Source organism: Muscardinus avellanarius, assembly GCF_963383645.1.
Source record: "Muscardinus avellanarius genome assembly, chromosome: 3".
Classification (NCBI taxonomy): Eukaryota; Metazoa; Chordata; class Mammalia; order Rodentia; family Gliridae; genus Muscardinus; species Muscardinus avellanarius.
In genome coordinates this window covers 44,223,474-44,247,406 of record NC_137788.1, presented here as the reverse complement: position 1 = coordinate 44,247,406, position 23,933 = coordinate 44,223,474, and the positions used below count along the sequence as shown (strand labels likewise).

The window sequence follows — 23,933 nt, the reverse complement described above, 5'->3', positions numbered from 1 at the left end:
GGAAAATTAGAAGAGATAAAACACTTTGGAAATTTTTTCTTTTAGCTTTATTATCAAAACAATACTTTTTAAAGTGAAGAAAACCTTCAAGTAGAAATGTTAGGAAATTGAGGTAGATACAGAGGAATCATCCTTAAATTTTACCATTGAGAAGTTATTTTGGGCAAATTTCCCTCTGATTTTTTACAGGTATATTTTTTTAACATAAAAAATTATATTGCAGGCAACACTCTGTGGCAAATGATCAAAACTGTCTGACACAATTTGAGCTTGCTATAGCAAGAAAATCTAACCTATTCCGGTGTTCTCTTCCCCATGAGATAAGCCGTTATATATACTTCAACAGTGGTCTGAAGACTTTTCAGTAAAGCTGTATTTAGATATGGCCTTGTCCAAGTCCATGAGGTTCAATTTTGAGAGATGAGTAGCTTTTAAGAGGGCAAGATTTAAAATACTGATCCATGTTCTGGTAAGCAGTAATAAAAACTATTGGACTAAACTTGCTTTTTTTAATTTCTCATAGAAAAAAATTATGTTACATACTCCTGTTTTTTTATTTAATAGTATGTCTATAATGACTGTACAATGAATCATTGCATGATTATACCATAATTTACCTAAGAATATTACAGAAACATTTTATTTTTTTTTTTTTATTTTTTCGGTACTGAGGATGGAACCCAGGGGCATTCTACCTCCGAGCTACACCCCCAGCCCTATTTTTTATTCTTTATCTTGAAACAGGGTCTCACTGAGTTGTAAAGGGCCTCACTAAGTAGCTGAGGCTGGCCTTGAACCACGGTCCTCTTGTCTCAGCCTCCCGAATGCTGGGATTACAGCATGTGCTGCCACGCCTGGCTTTACAGAAACATTTTAAAGTCATCAATTCTTTTTGTTGTTGTTGTTGTTTTTATCATGGCAGATTTTTTTCCCCTCTTTCTCCCAGTTTCCCTAGGTATTCTATTCATTTTCACCCCACTGCCAATCTCTTTCCTCTTTCTGCACTATTTCTGCTTCTGGCTCCTTTCTCTAAAGCTGACTCTTCCTAGAGAAACAACTTATTTTCTGTTTTCTTTCAGGCTTTAGATATTATATTCATAAAATAATTGCCCTGGGAAGAATCTTAGAGATACTTGAAAACTATGCACTTATTTTACCACAAGAAAACAGACTCAGAAAGATTTAAATGCCATTTAAACACCTAAAGGCAAATAGTTGGTAGGGCTGGCTTTTGCCACAAATCTCCTAACACCTAGTCCTACACATCATTTCTGGGAAGAAGGATCCATTTCTAGTGGTGTTTCATATTCTCACTGTTGCTTTATCCTTTCTTTTTCTACCTCTGAAACCAAGTAGAAAAAAAAATTTACAAAAATTGAATTATTTATATTGGGAAATCGGCAGCCTGAAATAATAATTGCATTTTATTTAACCTTCCCAATTATTGGAAGATGAAATGTATTGAATTAAGATTCTGTTACCTAGTAAAAATTATTGAGAAACACTTATATCTATTTTTCTGGAAAATATTTTGTTTAGTGGTTCCAATCAGAAAAATTCATGCTCTGACCATCACATGGGCACTTCCCCCTCAACAGCAATACTACAGGTAAGAGTTCAAGGGAAATTACTTCATTAAATAGTGAGTTGACAGTCATATTTTTAAAGCCTGATAAATGGTTTATATTGGGGAGTTATGAATTTATAAACACAGATGTAGTAACCTGAAACTTAACTAAGCCTGGGTTTTCCAAGTCTTCCTATGTATTTTACAGTTTTTTAATATAAAAACTATAGAGTTTTCTTATAACTGGTTATCTGTCTTTGAAATTATGTATTTAGTAGAATGCTAACTTTTTGTAGTTATTTTCTTTAGTATTTTTAGTATAAAAATATACTAACATCATTTATTTGGCAGGAGCTACTATCTGTGTTGATGTTTTTAAAAGTAAATTTAAATAACTGAGTAAGCTCCAAGGATTTACTCCCATATAGGTTGAGGTATACAAATTAGGAATGTATTTCAGCATACCTATATATGACCAATATAGCTTGGGTCAAGTATTTTTTTAAAGATAAGGATCAGGCCGGGTGTGGTGGTTACACACTTGTAATCCCAGCATTTGGGAGGCTGAGATAGGAGGATCCAGGTTTACAGCCAATCTCAGCTATTTAGTGAAGCCCTTTGCAACTCAGTGAGACCCTATTTCAAAATAAATAATGAAAAATGGGGCTGGGGTGTAGCTTGGAGGTAGAATGCCCCTGGGTTCCATCCCCAGTATTGCAAAAAAGAAAGAAAGAAAGAAAGAAAGAAAGAAAGAAAGAAAGAAAGAAAGAAAGAGAAAGAAAGAAAAGAAAGGGATCAGTTAATACCTATAAATACTATATATTTGGAAATAAATGCAAATGAATTGCTAATACATTTTATTTTATTTTATTTTATTTTATTTTATTTTATTTTATTTTATTTTATTTTATTTTATTGCAGTACTGAGGATGGAACCCAGGGCATTCTACCTCTGAGCTACACCCCCAGTCCTATATTTTATTCTTTATTTTGAAACAGAGTCTCACTGAATAGCAAAGGGCCTAAGTAGCTGAGGCTGTCCTCGAACCTCCTGTCTCAGCCTCCCAAATGCTGGGATTACAAGCATGAGCCACCATGCCCGGCAATACAACTTTATTTTTAAATCTACTACCAATAAAACAAAACCATGAGGATACCACAAGGAGTAAAGAAAAGTGATATGTATTGCTTGAGCTCAGTAAGAAGTTCTTTTTGTCATTCATATATTAGAATATTCAAATAATCAAGTTGCTAAAATTAACAAAAGCAGTATGTTTCCAGTGAGATACCAGAGAAAATGTACCAGGGGCATTCTACCTCTGAGGTACACACCTTGGCCTTATTTTATTTTTTATTTTGTAACAGGATTCCATTAAGTTACTGAGGGTCTCACTAAATTGCTGAGACTGGCTTCAAACCTGGATTACAAGGCTATTCTCTTGTTTTAGCCTCCCCAAAACTGGGATTAAAGGCATGTACCACCATGCCCAACTCTAAAATTTTTGCTATAAAAATAATACATGCTTGTTAAATATTAAAATAGGACAAAAAGGCATTAAGTAAAAGTAAAATTCTGTTTGGCTTTTGTCTTTGTCATCTGTGATATATCTAATACTAATAGTTTTATATTCTTCAGGCTTTAAAACACTGAATATAAAGCACATATGTCTTTTCCTAGAAATGGAATTACAGTATATGTATTGTTTACAAAGTTAATATCTACTATTGTTTATTTGCTTCATTACTAAGGTAGTTCATTGTGATAATTTTGAACATTACTAAGGAGAAGAAAAATTATTCATGATTCTGTTTTTCCAAAAACTGTTAACATTTCTGTTTCCATCCATTTATTTTGTTTTATGGACTGTTTAACAAGACATTTTGTCATCACTTATTTTGATTCTCAGTAAATTATCTTTTGTGGGGACCCTTTTTTACAAAGAAGCAAAATATTTATTCCTCAGAGTTACTAAACACAGTACAGCTTGCCTTCATTCAGATGCGAATGTGTGATCAGTTGGGCTCAGTCAATAACTGTTTTACTCCTCTGTGCCATGTAATTCAGTCCACATTTTGAATGATGTTGTGTGGGCTTTGAGGACTACTTAACATAGTGTAAGTCATAATATTATACCTTGTTTTTTTTAGAGTTTACTAAATTTTGATGGGCATAGTGGTGTATACCTATCATCCAGCTCTTTGGGGAGACTGAGATGGGAGGATCGTTTGAGGGTAGCCTGGCCAGTGTACCCTAAAAAAGTGATTAATTAAGAAAACTTACTGAATTGAGTTCTGTAACCTAATTATATTTCCAAACTCAATTTTTCTGTATATCTTTGGTAGGAATAGATTTTGTAATTATATTAGAAGCTAGTGGAGAAAGCATTTGAATAACATTTATGTAACTACTCAGACTACTCAGAAAAAAAAAATAACAGTTGAGGTTATATCTTTTGTTCAAGGTATTGGTTTACTTGAAGGAAAAAAGTAGATTATTTGACTTTTAGAACACACTTTATTTTACTGATACAGTACTGAGAGCTTTTGTCTGTAGGTAGATTGATTCATATCTGTTTTGAGTACTAAAATGATAGTCTATTTTTTCCATTTTGAGTGAAACAAAGATTTTAAAAAAGGTAAGCTTGATGTTCAAGAGAAGTAGCAGTAGCCTTAAATTTTGGAGTGATTGTACTCATTCAGTGTTTTCAGATGAAGCAATTTGCCATATTTTATGTTTTTATCTTCTGTTATTAATTTCATTTATAATGGATTTCTGTGAGAATAAGTTTATATAATTGTATTATTCAATATTGTAGTCTTAGAGGTAAGATTTTTTTTAGCGTATCTAAGCCTTTTTATTTTCTTTTTTTATTTCTGACCTTTAAATTTTTTAAAGGGTGAAGCCACTTCATTATATCTCCTGGTTGGTTGGACATGAAGGCAAAGGCAGCATTCTTTCTTACCTTAGAAAAAAGCAAGTATTTAATTATTAAGTTTTTCAGTATACCAGACTTTGAAAAATAATACTCAGTGAGTGTTATATAATGCACTTTTGATTTAGCTTCCAGGAAATCTAGAAACAATTTAACTTTTAATTATAGTCATATTAGTCACTTAGATAACAGCCATGTTTTGTAAATCTTTATTAAATATCGTTTAGTCCATGTTCGATGTAACTTACACCAGATTTTGAAAATCATAAATGAAAATGAATAGATTCTAGAATTACATAAAAAGATTTGTTCCAATCTAGAATTTGGATTTGACCAAATAGTAAAGAAATAAATTATTTAAAAGTCATCATGGATCTTTCAGCTTTCTAAATCTAAAAGTTAGACTTTAATGAAAGCATTGGTGTATGGATCAATTGTATAAAGTATGTGGGATTGTGAAAAGTGTATGCAGCAGTGTTAGTAGAATGTGTTCTTGTGCATATAAGCGCCTATGTAAGTCACCTACAGCCAAATAATAGAAATAGAATTTAATGCCGGGCGTGGTGGCTCACGCTTGTAATCCCAGCATTTGGGAGGCTGAGACAGGAGGATCATGGTTAGTGGACAGCCTCAGCTATTTAGTGAGGCCTTTTGCAACTCAATGAGACCCTATTTCAAAATAAAGAATAAAAAATAGGGCAGAAGTGTACCTTGGAGGTAGAATGCCCCTGGGTTCATTCCCAGTACTGCAAAAGCAAACAAATAAGACCAGGCGTGGTGGCGCACACTTGTAATCCCAGAGCTTGGGAGGCTGAGACAGCAGGATCGCACAGGTTCAAAGCCAGTCTCAGCTACTTAGGCTCTCAGCAACTTAGTGATACCCTGTTTCCAAATAAAGTATAAAATAGGTCTGGGAGTATAGCCCAGAGGTAGAAAAGCCCTTGGGTTCCACCCCCAGTACCACCAAAAACCAACCAACCAAACAAAGAAAAATCAAACAAAAAAGAATTTAAGAATCAGGACCAGGACATTACAGTAATTTCTTGTTTGACTTTCTATTACTAATTAATTGGAGAATGAAAAGACTGATGAGATTTTTTTATGATATTGACGTGTTCTAAAACATTCAAAGAAAACTGAGAGTGCAGAGTTATTATAAAAAAATAAATTGATGATATTGAGTATACACACACGTACCCCATTGTATGTACTTAGAGATGAAATGTGCTTAGAGATGTGTACAACCTATTATAATTTCAAATTTCATCTTAGATTCTTCTTAAATTTTTGAGATTATTCTAGTTAGAAAAAGGTCTAGTCTCATTGTTTCTTTCTTAGATAACCTATGTAGGTTAGTTGATACTCTCAGCATATTTGACATTATAAATTGAAAAATATTTAATGTGTTTGGGTTTTTTTTTTGCGGGTCTGGGGATGGAACCCAGGGGCATTCGATCTTCGGGCTACACCCCCTGCCCTATTTTTTATTCTTTATTTTGGAAAAGTGTCTCACTAAGTTGCAGAGGGTCTTACTAAGTAGCTTGAGGCTGTTGGTGAACTGCGATCCTCCAGTCTCAGCCTCCCGAATGCTGGGATTACAAGCATAATTACCACCATGTCCAGCTTTTAATGTGTTTTAAGACTTCTTCTAGGAGACAGGGTAAAAAATAATAAGTGAAATGTGTCTCTGTAACCATATTTCAGTATTTTGTGCTGTTTTCTTCAACAGAAATTGCTTTGATTTTTTGAAACTTCATGTTTTACTATGTTGCAGTATCTATTAGTCTTCCCATTAAACAAATAGAGATGGCTATTGTTTCTTCCAGTTACTTCTAAATGTACTTCAGTTCCTTGGGAGCACTGGTTCTTTTAAAATTTGTACTTTGATATTTACTACTAGAAAGTGTATTGTTTACATCAAAAGCTGAGGTTCTCAGATGGATGTGGTGGTGCATGCCTGTAGTCCCAGAATTTGGGAGGCTGAGACAGGAAGATCACGGTTCGAGGATAGCCTCAGCTACTAAGTGAGGCCCTTTGAGACCCTGTTTCAAAAGAGAGAATAAAAAAATAGGGCTGGGGGTGTAGCTCAGAGGTAGAATGCCCCTGGGTTTCATTTCCAGTACCGAAAATAAATAAATAAATAAATAAATAAATAAATAAATAAATAAATAAATAAAAAGCTGAGGTTCTCAAATTTGACATAGAAATTCTATTTTGTTTGAACTTTTGTAGACTGTCAATCCAGAGATGCTCATTGGATTAATTTTCCCAACTGTAGGTGCTGGGCTCTTGCATTGTTTGGTGGAAATGGTGAGACAGGATTTGAGCAAAATTCTACTTATTCGGTGTTCAGCATTTCTATCACATTGACTGATGAGGGTTATGAACATTTCTATGAGGTAAATAGTAAAAAAAAAAAAAAAAGTTTTTGTATATATCTATCGTTTATACCAGATATTTACTTAGATGTTTTGTTTTCAGGTTGCTCATACTGTCTTTCAGTATTTAAAAATGCTGCAGAAGCTGGGCCCAGAAAAAAGGTAATAAAGACTTTTAGGAGTCAGTCCTAGTACATTTTAGCCGCCAGCTGTTCATACATGCTTAAGTCCTCTGGAGTGGCTTTTCAGGCATTTCCTATTCATTTCCCTTATTGGCTTCAGAACCCCATCCCTCCACATGTGAGTGTACATGAAGATTTTACATTCATTTTGTCAGCCCCTTCTTTTTGTTTCACTTTTCTTGATGATTCTAGTGAGAAATTTTAATAGATCTTTTAATTTTCATTTTCTTTTTTCATAGAATTTTTGAAGAGATTCAGAAAATTGAGGATAATGAATTTCATTATCAAGAACAGGTATTGGAAGTTAAATTATTATTAATTTTTAATGTTACCTGTAACCAAGTTGAAACTGGTGTGGACATTATTTTTCTTTTTGAAAGTGTCACTGGAGTTTTAATTCTGCCACTCTGTCATGCAAGTCTCAAGATGGCCTTGAGGCTATTTAAAAATTAACTCTTGCCAGGCATGGTGGCAAACACTTGTAATACGGACGTGGTGGCGCACGCTTGTAATCCCAGCTCTTGGGAGGCTGAGACAGGAGGATTGCACAGGTTCAAAGCCAGCCTCAACTACTTAGTGAGACTCTCAGCAACTTAGTGAGACCCTGTTTCCAAATAAAGTATAAAATAGGGCTGGGAGTATAGCCTGGAGGTAGAAAAGCTTCTGAGTTCCACCCACAGTACCACCACCAAAACCAAACCAAAACAAACAACAACAACAACAAAACTCTTGATTTTGAGTAGTTATATTGAGTAACGTGGCAGTAACTATGCAGTAACTATGAGGCTTCCTTTTTCTTTTCTTTTCTTTCTTTCTTTCTTTCTTTTTTTTTTTTTGGTAATACTGGGATTGAACCCAGGGGTGTTCTACCTTTGATCTATATTCCTAGCTTTCTTTCTCTCTCTCCTCTTTCTCTCTTTCTTTTTTTTTTCCCTCCCTCCCTCCCTCCCTCCTCCCTTCCTTCCTTTTGAAACAGAGTCTCACCAAGTTGCTGCAGGCCTTGCTAAGTTGCTGAGGCTGGCCCCAAACCTTTGGTTCTCCCGACTCAGCCTCCCAATACTGAGGTTACAGGTGTGCATCATCACTCCCAGCTATTAGGTTTCCTTTTGAGGAGAAGAAAGTTCTGAAACTCCATAGGTAATGATACTAAAACTTTGTAAATATACTAAAAATCACTGAATTATATACTTTGTTTTTTGTTTGTTTTTGGTTCTAGTGATTAAATCCAGCATTCTACCGCTGAGCTACATCCTCAGTCCAATTTCTTTTTTTTTTTTTTTTTTTTTTTCGGGTCTGGGGATGGAACCCAGGGGCATTTAACCTTCAAACTACATCCCCTGCCCTATTTTTTATTCTTTATTTTGAAACCAGGTCTCACTGAGTTGCAGAGGGCCTCACTAAGTAGCTGAGGCTGTCCGCGAACTGCGATCCTCCAGGTCTCAGCTTCCCGACTGCTGGGATTACAAGCCTGCGCCACCACATCTGGCCCATTTCATTTTTTATTTTGAAACAAAGTCTAAGTTGTTGAGGGTCTCACTAAGTTGCTGAGGCTGTCCTTGAACCTATGATCCTCTTGTCTTAGCTTCCCAAATACTGGGCTTATAGGTATGTGCTTTTGGACCCTGCTGAATTATACACTTTATATTTTAGTTTATTCTTTGTGGTACTGGGGATGGAACCCAGGGGCATTCTACCTCTGAGCTATACCCCCAGCCCTATTTTTATTCTTTTCTTTTTTCTTTTTTCTTTTTTTGGTGGTACTGGGGTTCCTGGAAACCCTTCTACCTCTGGGTTACACTCCCAGACCTATTTTTTTATATTTTTTATTTGGAAACAGGGTCTCTTAAGCCAGGGTGACTGGCTTCGAACCAGCACAATCCTCCCGTCTCCGCCTCACAAATGCGGGGATTACAAGCGTGCACCACCACGCCTGGCGTCTCTAGCTCTATTTTATTTTTATTTTGCAACAGGGTCTCACTAGGTTGATGAAAATCTCACCATTTGCTGAGGCTGTTCGTGAACCTGTGATCCTCCTGTCTCAGCCTCCCAAGTACTAGGATTACAAGCGTGTGCCACCATGCCCAGCTAATAACTTTATTTTTAATTCACATAAGAATTGTACATATTTATGGGGTATCATGTGATAGCTTAATTAATATTTGTATACAGTGTGTAATGATGAGATCAGAGTAATTGGCATATCTGTCACCTCAAGCATTTATTCTTTGTTGGTGTTGGGAACATTCAAAATCCTCTCTTCTTGCTATTTTGTAGTGTATGGTTGTCGTCAACCCTAATTATCCTACTGTGCCCTAGAACATTAGGAGTTGCTCCTTCTCTCCTTTATACCTGTTAGCCTTCCTCTCTTCACCGTCCTGTCCCCACTCTTGCCAGGCTCTAAGTCCACAAGTTTTTCTTTGCTTACAAGTCGTTTCGGTGGCAGTGCTATGATGAGTGGCGGGTCCACTGTCTTCACTGACCTCACAGTCCCGCGGGGCACTCGACAGGTCAACATTTACAAGTCGGTGTGTTACAATTTGGTGCCGAGCAAAATTACCCCTCCCCAGATCGAGTGCTGGGATTACACTTAGGAAGAGACTGCGGTATGGTTGTCGGGCTCCGGATGGGAGCTGGAGAGGTGTGAGGTTAAATCACTTAAGTTAGTAGCTTTTGCCATTATTTTCTTGGGCTTTTTGTTTTTGTTCAGAGGACTGAACTCAGAGGCATTCTACCTCCAAGCTACACCCCCAGCCCTATTTTTTTATGTTTATTTTGAAACAGTGTCTCGCTAGGTTGATGAGAGTCTTACTACTTTCTGAGACTCTCCTCAAACCTGTTATACATAGTTATATAGTTATATCTGTTCAAAAGCTTTTGGTTTCATTGTTGAAAAAAGAGAAAATATATGCATCTGTGGCAAATTAAGGCCGCTTCTTCAAATTAAGGCAGCTTCTTTTGTTCACTAACTGTCTTTTTACAGACAGACCCGGTGGAGTATGTGGAGAACATGTGTGAGAACATGCAGCTGTACCCACTGCAGGACTTCCTCACCGGAGACCAGCTGCTTTTTGAATACAAGCCAGAAGTAAGGAGATTTCCATGTGTAAAGCCTGTTTTTAAGGGAAGGAGAAGAATGAAAAAGAACTAAAGAACTATGGAAATTGACAAATTTTGATTGTATTTGGTCAGGACTTGAAGCAGAAAATATTACAAAAGTAATTTCTTAAGATTCTTTTATATGACTATGATTTTTTGTTTTGTCTTTTTTTTTTTTTTTTTGGTACTGGGGATAGAACCCTGGGGCATTCTACCTCTGAGCTACACTCTGGCCCTTTTTAAAATTTTTTTATTTTGAAACCAGGGCTCTCTAAGTTGAGGAGGCTGTCCTTGAACCTGCAATCCTCCTGACTCAGCCTCCAAAGCAGTTGGTGGAATTACAGGCACATGATTATGTTTTAATATAAGAGGAGAAAATGAACTCTTCTTAGGCCTGTTTTAAGTTTTTTTTGTTTTTTGGTTTTTTTTTTTTTTTGGTGGTACTGGGGTTCCTGGAAACCCTTCCACCTCCGGGCTACACTCCCAGACCTATTTTTTATATTTTATTTGGAAACAGGATCTCTTAAACCAGCACGGCTGGCTTTGAACCTGCACAATCCTCCTGTCTCCGCCTCCCAAGCGCGGGGCTTACAAGCATGTGCCACCATGCCCAGCTGTTTTAAGTATTTTAAGTTGTTGAAGCATCGACAATAACTAAGGCAATTTCTGAGAATTGTGGTTTAATTCCTAAGCATAGAGTTGATTAGCTTACATGTTAATTCAATTGGGAGTTCAAAACAAGTAAATTTTTATTATTTAAAAATATTTACAAGCTGGACATGGTGATGCATACTTATAAACCAGTACTGGGAGACCGAGACAGGAGGATTGCAAATTTGAAACTAGCCTCAGCAAATTAACAAGATCTTCTACAATTTGGTGAGACCCTGTTTAAAAATATAACAATAAGCTGGGGGCGTGGTGGCGCATGCTTGTAATCCCTGTGCTTGGGAGGCTGAGATAGGACGATTGCACAGGTTTGAAGCCAGCCTCAGCTACTTAGTGAGGCTCTCAGCAACTTAGTGAGACCCTGTTTTCAAATAAAACATAAAATAGGTCTGGGAGTATAGCCTGGTAGAAAGCCCCTGGGTTCCACGCTCAGTACCATACACACATACACAAATATAATAAAATAGGGCTAGGTGTGTAGCTCAGCAGTAGATGCCCTTGGGTTCAATCCCCAGTACCACAAATTTTTTTTTTTTTTTTACAAGAAAAATTTCCTAAATTACAAATATATAATTTTTAGATAAGATTATATACAAGTAAATAGTTGGTCAGGAGCCAATTAGTAACCTTTCTTCTTATTGAGTAGCAGTTGTCAACCAGGGACAGTTTTCCCTCAGGTGATATTTTTCAATGAATGAAGACTTTTTTTCTTTTTTGTTACTGAGAATGAACCCAGGAGTGTTCTACTTCTGAACCATACCCCCAGTCCTCTTTATTATTTATTTTGAAAGTTAGCTAAGTTGCTGAGACTAGTCTTGAACCTGTGATCCACCTTTCTGAGGATCCCAAGTACTGGGATTATAGGCGTGTATCACCACTTCCAGCTAATCTGGGACATTTTGACATTGTCACTGTTTGGGGATAGGGTGTAGAGTACTCCTATCGACTTCTAGTAGGTAGAAGTCTAAATGCTGTAACCATCTTTTTTCTTTTTTCTTTTTTGTGGTACTGGGGATTTAACCTAGTGGCATTCTCCCTATGAGCTAACCCCCCAGCCCTATTTTTTTTATTCTTTATTTTGAAATAGGTTGTCACTAAATTGCAGAGAGCCTCATTAAGTAGCTGAGCTGGCTGTGAACCCACGGTCCTCCTGTCTCAGCCTCCCAAGTACTGGGATTACAGGTGTGCACCACATGCGCACATGCTGCCAACCATCTTATAGTGCAGAAGATTGTTGTACCCTAGAACAAAGAATTATCTGACTCAAGATATTACTAGTGCTGAAGTTGAGAAACCTTGGGAAGGGTACTTATTCCAAAGCTATTAACTTTAAAGATGACCGGGCATGTTAAAGAGGAAGTAACAGTTACACATTCTTGCCATCTCCCTAGGATGGTTATTTCCAGGGGTTCAGGTGTTATTTTTTTCTAAACCACTATTTGTTCTTTTTTTTCTCAAAGAAATATTGTTTAAATGGTAACTGGGATTCCAGGTTAATCTACACAATTCTGAATTCAATTTTATCATAACTGGAGGATTATTGAAAGAAGCCCTATATTGGTATCATTTTATTGGTTCTTGGGTATGAAACAGTATAAATTATAGCTCTGAAAAGCATGGTCTTAGTCGGGTTTGTGGCACGTGCCTATAATCCCAGTACTTGAGAGGCGGAGACAGGAGGACTGCAGGTTCAAGGACAGCCTCAGCAATTCAGTGAGACCCTGGTTCAAACTAAAAATAAAAATAGGGCAGTAGGTGTAGCTCAGGGGTAGAATGCCCCTGGGTTCAATCTCTAGTACCACACACTAAAGAACAAACAAAACAGTCTTGTCAGTCTGGCGGAGTATGTCTATAATCACAGTACTTGGGAAGTTGAGACAGGAGGATTACAAATTCAGTGGTAGTTACAGAAACTTAGCAATACCCCGTTTAAAAAAAGGAGGAGGGAGCCAGGCTTGATGGTGCACGCTTGTAATCCCAGCATCTGGGAGGCTGAGACAGGAGGATCACAGTTCGCAGTTCACAGCCAGCCTCAGCTACTCAGTGAGGCCTTTTGCAGCTCAGTGAGACCCTTTTTAAAATAAAGAATAAAAAATAGGTCTGGGGATGTAGCTAGGAGGTAGAATGCCCCTGGGTTCCATCCCCAGTCTCGCAAGAAAAAAAAAAGGTGAAAAAGAAGGGGGCCTGGGAGTGTGGCTTGGAGGTAGGATGCCCCTAGGTTCAATTTCTAGTATAAAAAAAAGTTTTTAAACCAGGCATGGTGGCGCACACTTGTAATCCCAGCATTCGGAAGGCTGAGACTGGAGAATTGTGGTTTGCAGACAGCCTCAGCTACATAGTGACGCCCTCTGCAACTCAGTGAGACCCGGTTTCAAAATAAAGAATAGGGCAGGGTGTAGCTCGGAGTTTGAATGCCCCTGGGTTCCATCCCCAGACCCGCAAAAAAAAAAAAAAAAAAAAAAAAAAAAAATATATATATATATATATATATATATATATATATTTTTTTTTTTTTTAAAGTTTTTAGAATCATGTATAAATGTGATTACAACCCCGTTTTCGCCACTTCTGTGTTGGTCTGTGTAAATTACGTATCTTTAACCTTAGTATTAATTAGTCTTTTTTTTTTTTTTTTGTGGTACTGGGGTTCCTGGAAGCCCTTCTACCTCCGGGCTATACTCCCAAACCTATTTTATATTTTTGAAACAGGGTCTCTTACGCCAGCGCGGCTGGCTTCGAACCTGCACGATCCTCCTGTCTCCGCCTCCCAAGCGCGGGGATTACAAGCGTGCGCCACCACGCCCGGCAGTATTAATTAGTCTTAACCCCTGAAGCTGGGTATCATTTTCTATCAAATGGATACTACCTTATGGCTGATTTTAGGATGAAATTTAATAACATGTTAAACACTGCTTGGTACATAGTATAAACTTAATAAGTGATAGCTGTTTATTTCTAGTGCCGGCAATACGTGAGATTTGAGGTGTGTACTGTACTATAAGCCTTATCATTAAACATATTTGGTATTTGTCAATTATACCATGATAAAACTGAAAAAAGCACTTGACATCCTAATAAGCTAATGGAGCTTTTTTGTTAGGGTGTTCAGTCTCATGAGCATCAAGATGCTAGAATCTTGGGAACATCTGACATTGTTGCTTTGCCTTTATAACAGAAATGCATTAGGTTAAATTGTTAGTGTGTGTGTCTGCTCCCTTACCTCCTCCTCCTCCGCATCAGGTCATTGCTGAAGCCCTTCATCAGCTAGTTCCTCAAAAGGCCAATCTCGTGCTACTGTCTGGTGCTAACGAGGGAAAGTGTGACCTCAAGGAGAAGTGGTTTGGGACACAGTATAGCATAGAAGGTAAATATTTTAATATTTTAATACTCATCCTACATTTTGGTATACCAGGCTTGCCTGGGAATTGTTATTCTTTAATAATTTATCTGATGTTTCTTTTGGGGAACAAAGCATAATTTTCAAAATGTTCACTTTAAATGAAAATTACTTATTCTTCCCTGGGGGAAGTTCTTTTTTGCTATTTTTTTTTATTAGCCAGTGAAAAAATCCTGTTGTCTTGGTATTTGGGGGGCATTTTTATTTCACTTCATTGAAGTACTGAGGACTGAACCTAGGGCCTCACTCTTGCTAGTCAAGCTCTGTTTCACTGAGCTACATCTTCAGCCCGTTTTATTTTATTTTGAGATAGGGTCTCTCTAAATTGCCTGGGCTGACCTTAAAGAGTAAAAAATAGGACTGACGATGTAGCTCAGAGGTAGAATGCCCCTGGTTTCAATCCCAGGACCACCTAAATAAATGAATGAATGAATGAATAAATAAATAAATAATAAAAAAATGATAAAAATAAAAAGAAAAAGAAAGTGATTTTCAAAGTTCAGTGTGCATGTGTGTCAGCTGGAGATCTTATTAAAATACAGATGGTGACCTAGGCATGATGGTGCATACTTGTAATTACATACTTGTAATACTTGAGAAGTTGAGGCAGGAGTATTACAGATTTGAGGACAGGCTTGGCAAATAGACTTTTATCAAACTAGTGAGACCTTGTTTCAAAATAAAAATAATATAGGGATAGGGATGTAGCTCAGAGTTAGAATGCCCTTGGGTCCAATTCCTAGTGCCACCAGAAAACAAAACAAAACAAAAAGAAAAAAGAAAGGAAGGAAGGAAAGAAGGAAGGAAGGGAGGGAGGGTACAGATGGTGAGCTAGGCATGGTTGTGCACATATGTATTCCCAGTACTTGAGAGGATGAGACAGGAAAATTGCAGGTTCGAGGACAGTCTCAGCAAGTAATGAGAATCTCATCAACTTAGTGAGATCTTATTTCAAAGTAAAAATAAGCCGGGCATGGTGGCGCACACTTTTATTTTTTAATTAATTTTTTTTTTCTGTGTGTGTGCTCCTGGGGACGGAACCCAGGGGCCCCTACTTCCAGGCTACACCCTTGACCTATTTTATATTTTATTTGGAAACAGGGTCTCACTAAGTAGCTGAGGCTGGCTTTGAACCTGTGTGATCCTCCTGTCTTAGCCTCCCAAGTACTGGGATTACAAGTGTGCGCCACCACGCCTGGCTAGTGGTGCACACTTTTAATCCCAATATTTGGGAGGGTTAGACAGGAGGATCGTGGTTCACGGACATTCTCAGCTACTTAGTGAGGCCCTTTGCAACTCAGTGAGACCTTGTTTCAAAATAAAGAATAAAAAATAGAGCTAGGAGTGTAGCTCGAAGATAGGATGCCCCTGGGTTCCATTCCTAGTATCACACACCAAACAAACAAACAAACAATAGGGCTAGAGGTATAGCTCAGGGGTAGAATGCTTCTGGGTTATTCTCTCCAGTACCAAACAACAAAAACAATAAACAAAAGCAACTACAATCACAAAAACCCCACAGTGAGTCTGAGTAGAGCTAAGATTAAGGATTTCTAACGGTCTTCTAGGTGGTACTAGTGCTTCTGGGACCACACTTTGCGTAGTGAAATTTTAGATTGCCTGATATGTCAGAAAGCATTTTCCTGAGAAAGGAGATATCTTTGTGTCAGTTGATGGCCGGTTTGTTTAGAGAGTCTGAATATTGCGTTGTTTGCCACATCAGTTTATTTCTCCTCTCTACAGATGTTGAGAACTCTTGGGCTGACCTGTGGAAAAGCAATTTCGAGTTAAATCCAGATCTTCATCTTCCAGCTGAGAATAAGTACATAGGTCCGTAAATAGCAATCGTTATATTATTTATGTATTCATCAACAGAAGGCACCTATATAATCCACTATGTTTTCAAAGGACTGTATATTTTAGAATCCCAGCAGTAACCTGGGTGTGGACATTATTCTTTTTCCCCCCTTTAGCAAATGATAAAACACCAATTCAGAAGAGCAGGGTACCTTGTCCTAGATTATTCAGTTGGTAAATGGAGAAACCAAGACTTAAACACAATCCTAGGACTCTGAAACGTATGCTCTTTGTTGTACACAATAGCTGATCCTTTCGCAGGAAGGAATTGCCATTATCTTGTCAGATTGCTCTGTGTTTTCCAAACTGTTGGTCATAACCCATTAGAAGGTTGTTAAATCAGTGTAATGTGTTGTGAGGTTGGTGTAATTGAGCTAAGAAAGCATTAACAAATTAATTAGAATAGAAAATAGTAAAATGCCTTATTAGGTTTAGAAAGGGTAGTATTTAAAAAACTTTTGTTTCAGATGTGTGTGTGTGTGTGTGCGCGCGCGCACATGCGCGCGCACTAGATTGCATTAAAAAAAGAATTTCCTCAGTTGCAGTAAGAAAATTCAAAAGTCACCAATCCTTGGTCAAAGGTTTTACAGTTGTTGTAACTCCTTTACTCAGAATACCTTATTTCCCAGCAACTCTCTCTCTCTCCATATATATGCATATTTCCAAAATAATTGAAAAAAGGCTCTCAAACAAATACATGTACATGCATGATCAGGGCAGTATTATTCACATAGCCAAAAGATGGAAAAATAACCAAGGGATGAATGGACAAATTGTGATATAAACTTAGAGTATTATTCAGTCATAAAAAGAAAGAAAATGTTGGTATATATTATAATGTGGATGAAGCTTGAAAAAAAACCATGCCAAGTAAAAAAGTCACACATAAAAGGTCATTAGCATATAAATATATTTACTTGAAATCTTAAAAAAAAATCCGAAGAGACAGAGCTCAGATTGATGGTGGCTAGGGGCTGGGGGAATTGGTAACGGGGAGCACTTCCCTCAATGGCTGTAGGGTTTCCTTTTGGGGTGATGAGAGTGATTGATAACTATAGCAGAATGGTGGCTGAACAGCATGGTATTAATGCTTCTGGATTAAAAAAGCCGTTTTTAAAGTCTTGGGATTTTAAACAATTCAGTTTTATATCTTAAACTTTAAATATCCAAACAACTCAGTTCTTTTTAATAAATATGGCAAATTCTTTTTTTAAAGTCTTAGTTTAGCTATTTCTCACTTAAAATTGATGCAGTAATTTGTTTTCATTAGCTGAAATGACACGTTTACTTACCTTTGTTTGAGCAGAACTACTTTGAAACCTTTCAAATGTCCATAAGGTTGGTAAAAGACATTCTCATTAAAGATGTACTCATTTATAAATCGAATTATACAACTACTCAGGATGAAAGTCCTCTCACAGGATTGTTTTGAGAGGGAAAATGAAACAAGTATGTAGAGATCAGATTCTGAGAAATTACAATGTTTTCAAAGTTTAACCTAAGACCAAGTTTTCATTGCATTCCAATATTTGAATGTGGCTTATTTTTGCCACACAAAAGTTATCTAGACTTCTAAAAGCAAGAACAGATTGCTGGGAATCCTATTTGAATGAATGATCTCTTTTTTTTTTGTTAGCCACGGACTTTACACTGAAGGCTTTTGATTGCCCTGAAACAGAATACCCTGTTAAAATTGTGAATACTCCACAAGGTTGCCTGTGGTATAAGAAGGACAACAAGTTCAAAATCCCCAAAGGTAACACGTTGCCCTCCCCTTTAAAGTCTTCCTCTGCTTTGTAGGAACCCTTTTATCCCTGTGCCTCTTGCCTAATTCTTTTCCCCTTTTCCTTCCCTTCGAAAGCTTTGTGTCTAGGCTTAACTGACAGATTCATACGGTTTCTCTGCTAGAATGGATATCCTTCCATTAGACAGTCTACTTGCCAAGAAATAAAAACTTTAGCCTACAAAGAAACTATTTTCAGATATTTTTCCTTCAGATAAGTGAAAGTAAACCCGGTTCTTTTTTTTTTTTTTTTTTTTTTGCGGTACTGGGGATGGAACCCTGGGGCATTCTACCTCTGAGTACACCCTCAGCCCTATTTGTTATTCTTATTTTGAAACAGGGTCTCACTGAGTTGCAAAGGACCTGACTAAGTAGCTAAGACTGTCCACGAACTGTGATCCTCGTGTCTCGGTCTCCCAAATGCTAGGATTATAAACTTGCACCACCACGCCTGGCTTAGACCAGGTTCTTAAGAAATTGATGTGGTGGAGCACACTTACAATCCCAGTACTTGGGATGCAGAGACAGGAGGCTCGCGCAGGATCAAAGCCAGCCTGGCTGGCTTAAGAGACCCTGTTTTCAAATAAAATATAAAATAGGTCTGGAGTGTAGCCTGGAGGTAGAAGGGTTCCATCCCTAGTACCTCCAAAAAAAAGGGGGATAGAATAAGGTTACGTGAAAGCTGGGTGTGGTGGCGCACGCTTGTAACCCCAGCGCTTGGGAGGCTGAGACAGGAGGATCGTACAGGTTTGAAGCCAGCCTCAGCTACTTAGTGAGGCTCTCAACAAGTTAGTGAGACCCTGTTTCCAAATAAAATAGGTCTGGGAGTATAACCCAGAGGTAGACAGCCCCTGGGTTCCATCTCCAGTTTCACAGGAAAAAAAAAAAAAAAAAAAAAAGGAATAAAAATAGGGCTGGAGGTGTAGCTCGGAGATAAAATGCCCCTGGCTTCTATCCCCAGTACTGGGGAAAAAATTTTTTTTTATGTGATCTAGGCCATGGTGGTGCATACCTGTAATCTCAGTACTTGGGGGCTGAGACAGGAGGATCACAGGTTCAGAGTTAGCCTCAGCAACTTAGTGAGGCTCTTAGTAACTTAGTGAGACCCTGTTTGGGTTCCAAATAAAAAATAAAATAGGGCTAGGGAATGTATAGCCCAGAAGTAAACTGCCCCTAGGTTCAATCACCAGTACTGGAAAAAAAATTTTTTTTCTTAAGAATAAAAGTGTGTGCAAAAAAAGGGACTAAAAATGTAATAAGGATTTAAGGATTAGTAGCTTATTCACAGCTAAAAAGTTAGGGAGAAAATAGCAGATATATAAAATATTTGAGGCCTTTGGCTTCTCATATTTTATCTTTGGCCTTTTATTTTTCAGCCTATATACGATTCCATCTGATCTCACCTTTGATCCAGAAGTCTGCAGCAAAGTAAGCAATTATCCTCTTTAATGGAAAAAAAAATTTTTTTTGGTACTGGGGTTTGAATATTGAAGCATTATACTCTGAGTTCAAATTTTTTTAATATTTATTTATTTATTTATTTATTTATTTTGGTGGTACTGGGGTTCCTGGAAACCCTTCTACCTCCGGGATATACTCCCGGACACCTGTTTTTTTATATTTTTATTTGGAAACAGAGTCTCTTAAGCCAGTGAGGTTGGCTTTGAACCTGTGTGATCCTCCTGTCTCTGCATCCCAAGCGTGGGGATTACAAGCGTGTGACACCATGCCCGGCTTATTTTTAATTTTGAAACAGTCTCATTAAATTGCCAAGTCTGGCCTCAAACCTCTAGTCCTCCTGTCTCAGCCTCCCAAGTACTGTGATTAAAGGCATGTGCCACCACACCCAACAAATAAATATTATATGTGTGTGTACACAAACACACACACACACACACACACACACACACACACACACACACACACACACACACAACATGCTTGTAATCCCAGCATTTGGGAGGCTGAGACAGGAGGATCATGGTTCTCGGATAGCCTCCGCTACTTAGTGAGGCCCTCTGCAACTCAGTGAGACCCTGTTTCAAAATAAAGAATAAAAAATAGGGCTGGGGGTGTCTCTCAGAGGTAGAATGCCCGTGGGTTCCATCCCCAGTACCGCAAAAAAAAAAAAAAAAAAAAATTGTGTGTGTGTGTGTGTGTGTGTGTGTGTGTGTGTGTGTGTGTGTGTGTTTGGAAAAATATTGGAAAACTGTTTTATTTTAGTCTAACTCTAATTTTCTCTATCAGTACTTGAACTTTTTTTTTGGTGTGTATGTGATACTGGGGATGTAACTCAGGGACATTCCACCTTCGAGCTATACCCCTAGCCCTATTTATTATTTTATATTTTTTATTTTGAAATGGTGTCACTAAGTTTCAGAGCGCCTCACTAAGTAGTTGAGGTTGGCTGCAAACCACGATCCTCCTGTCTCAGCCTCCCAAGTACATGAGCCACCACACCCAGCTACTTGAGTTATGTTGATGACTTATTTATTTTGAGTTATGTTGATGACTTTTTTTTTTTTTTCGGGCGGAAAACAAGTTACTTGTATTAATTCTAAACATTAAGATCAAAGTGTAGTGCCCACATGTAAACCGTGCTGTGTAGGCTAGTCCTCGAGCTTTCTGGATTGGGAAAGTCCCTTAATGAGCAGTCCTCATTGTAGTCTAGACTTAGCTTCTGGTCTTCAGTGGGAACTGACGGATGATTGATCCTATAATTAAAAGCTGCCAACGAATGTAAATGTGCTATTTTCTTAGCAAATTATTTATGTATCTGTATAGCTAGATAGCTTCATTGTAGGAGGTCAGAGAACCTAAAATGTATCTGAGTCTGAGGAGGTGCTCAGAAAATGTTAGTGCGTTTCTTTCCTTTGCCATTTAACTATAAAACTCAGTCTTAAAATGGCGAGCAGTACTAAAATTTATTAGTATCCAACCTAAAAAATGCATTACCTTATCAGGGCGTGGTGGCTCACGCTTGTAATCCCAGCATTCGGGAGGCTGAGACAGGAGGATCGTGGTTCACGGCCAGCCTCAGCTCCTTAGTGAGGCCCTCTGCAATCAGTGAGCATCATCATGCCTGAATTATGATACATTTGTGAAACTGAGTCCCTGGATAAACTATATTTACCTTTGAAAAAAATTAGTATATAATGTTATATTTTGTAATAAGAAATTAGTACCTCACTAAAAGTGGTTTCTTTTTTTTTTTAATGGTATTAGGGATGGAACCCGGGGGCATTCTACCTTTGAGCTACACCCTCATCCCTATTTTTTATTCTTTATTTTGAAACAGGGTCTCACTGAGTTGGCAGAGGGCCTCACTAAGTAGCTGAGCCTGTCCTCAAACCGTGATCCTCCTGTCTCAGCCTCCCAAATGCTGGGATTACAAGCGTGCACCACCACGCCCAGCTAAGTTTTTTATTCTATGTTGAATCAACATAGAATATTTAGTCATTTTTTTGCCAGTTAATAATACTATTTTCATTTTGTATTTTTTAGTGTTGTCCTCTTTGACATCTTTGTCAATATCCTTACCCATAATCTTGCGGAACCAGCTTATGAAGCTGATGTTGCCCAGCTGGAGTATAAACTGGTAGCTGGAGAACATGGTTTAATTATTCGAGTTAAAGGATTCAACCACAAACTACCTGTAAGTACATGTACTCTGTTTTCCTTATAGAGAGTTTTAAAATACCATTTGTTGCCCTATAAAACCATAGAGGCTTATGTGCTAGTTCCTGTATCTAAAAAGAAATGTTGTTAATGTAGAGGGTCATGAGTTTTCTTGGCTAATGAAAGATATTCTAACTTTGACCATACATAAGAATTACATGTTAGGCAGGCCCGGTGGCTCACGCTTGTAACCCCAGTAATCAGAAGGCTGAGACAGGAGGATCACAGGTTTGCAGCCAGCCTTAGCTACTAAGTGTGGCCTTCCATAACTTAGTGAGACCCTGTTTCAAAATAAAATAAAATAAAAAATCAGACTGAGGGTATAGCTCAGAGGTAGAATACCCCTGGGTTCCATCCCTAGTACCAAAAGAATTAAAAGTGTTTTATGAATCACTGGCAGTCTTATAGGCTGGGCCTGGACCTAGGCTTGATCTCACTTTTTATTGCCGGCTTCTCTGAAGCTCATACTAATTTTCTTTCTTTCTAAATTCTAAATTTCTTTCTTTCTTTTTTTTTTTCTTCTTCTTTCTTTTTTCTTTTTATGGTACTGGGGATTGAACGCAGGGACATTCTACCTCTGAGCTATAGCCTCAGCCCTATTTTTATTTTGAAACAAGGTCTCATTAGGTTGATGAGAGTCTTACGACTTGCTGACACTGTCCTCGAACCTGCGATCCTCCAGTCTTAGTCTCGCAAATACTGGGATTGCAGATGTGCACCCCCAGGCCAGGCTGTGTCCACTTCCAAAGGCCTAAATATAATGTAGCTTACATGCAAAGAGATTAAAGCCTAATATAGTAGATTTTATTTGGAAAATTTGTTTTGGAATTACCTGAAAAGCTTTTACAAAATACAAACGACAGAAAAGATATTTAATGTGTTTGTTTTATGAAGCTTACCCAACCTTAATATTAAAAATCATATAAGATATATACATTTATGTATAGAAAACTAGAGACTGATTTTACCTATAGGGTATAGATGTAAACTTTCAAAATTTGAAAAATTAGGGCTGGGGATAGATCTCAGTATAGAATACTTATTTCTTACTTAGTCTCGGGTGTTTTTCTGTTTTTCTCAATATCATAAATGAAATATCTCTTTCCTTTCATTTCTTTTGGGGGTGGGTCTTTTTGGCACCCAGGGTGTTGCACTTGCAAAGTGAGCGCTTTGCCACTGAGCTACACCCCAGCCCTCTTTGCTTCCCTTTCTAAGTGGTCATTGCTACTATAGGAAAATAGACATTTTTTTTTCCCCGATACTAGGGATGAAACCCAGGGGCATCCTACTTCTGAGAGACACTCCCAGCTCTATTTTTTATTTTTTATTTTGAAACAGGGTCTCACTGAGTTGCAAAGGGCCTCCCTCACTAAGTAGCTGAGGCTGTCCGCGAACTGCGATCCTTCTGTCTCAGCCTCCCGAATGCTGGGATTACAAGTGTGCGCCACCACGCCTGGCTTGCCAAATTAGTTTTGATTTTAGTAATAATTTTAGTAGCAATTAAATGGAAGTAAACAGATATTCTATTTATAATATTGAGAAAAATACCTGGGAGTAAGTATAAAAAGTATGGTACTTGCCAGGTGTTTAGCGCATACTTGTAGTGTTCCAGTACGTGGAGGCTGAGACAGGAGGTTCTCAGGTTTAAAACCAGCCTCAGCAATTTCAAAATAAAAAAAATGGTAGAGGGTGAAAGCTAGTCTCAGTTGGAGGTAGAATGTCCCTGTTCACCCCCCAGCACCACACAAAATTTAAAAAAAAATTTTAAAAAAGCATAGGGCCTATCTAAAGAAAACTAAATTTTATTGAAGCAAATAAAGACTTTAAAAGAAACTCGTGTTTCTGGATAAGATAGCTTGACATTATAAAATTACCACTGTTTCCAAATTTTGTGTTCTAGTTAAAGTCATATTTTTCAGTAGTGGTAAGGCTGGAAAAATTATTTTTAAGTTCATTTGAAAGGAAAAAAATGTTAAGAAAGGAAAGAAATGGAAAATGATAAGGAAGAATCATGGTTCCAATTTTGACAATAGTAACAATAGTGGGGATTTGGGCCCCTGAAGAGTCTTTACTACTTCTGTGTCTCCTGCGATGCTTACTATCATCCTGGGCCTCTGGTAGAAACCAAAGCAAAAAATTATTCCTATATTTTAGTCAGCTTTTCTGTCACTGTGATCCAAATATCTGACAAGAACAACTTGGAGGAAGAAAGATTTATTTAGGCTCAGAGTTTCAGAGTCTAGTGCATAGACAGCTAGCTCCAAGGCAGAAACTGTAGAGGAGGGTGCGTGGCGGGGAAAAGCCAGTCTCAGAAGTGAGAAGAGGGGCTAGGGCCGCAGAGTCCCCGGACCATGTCCCCAGTGCCTGACCTCCTAGCCATGCCACCTGTGAAC

General features: G+C 37.9%; 1 protein-coding gene across 3 annotated transcripts in view; it reads left to right on the top strand.

The window, feature by feature from the left end:
• NRDC (nardilysin convertase) overlaps positions 1-23,933 on the top strand; it is a gene marked incomplete at both ends in the record, with an annotated part of 81,797 nt that overhangs the window by 43,820 nt on the left and 14,044 nt on the right. For all 3 annotated transcript variants that reach the window (XM_080690746.1, XM_080690745.1, XM_080690744.1), the window contains 11 exons: positions 1,540-1,609; positions 4,464-4,541; positions 6,779-6,899; positions 6,982-7,040; positions 7,300-7,354; positions 10,041-10,145; positions 14,066-14,189; positions 15,966-16,052; positions 17,716-17,835; positions 19,239-19,290; positions 21,367-21,517. In XM_080690746.1, the coding sequence (XP_080546872.1) occupies positions 1,540-1,609; positions 4,464-4,541; positions 6,779-6,899; positions 6,982-7,040; positions 7,300-7,354; positions 10,041-10,145; positions 14,066-14,189; positions 15,966-16,052; positions 17,716-17,835; positions 19,239-19,290; positions 21,367-21,517 (1,022 nt within the window). The remainder of the gene's footprint in view (positions 1-1,539; positions 1,610-4,463; positions 4,542-6,778; positions 6,900-6,981; positions 7,041-7,299; positions 7,355-10,040; positions 10,146-14,065; positions 14,190-15,965; positions 16,053-17,715; positions 17,836-19,238; positions 19,291-21,366; positions 21,518-23,933) is intronic.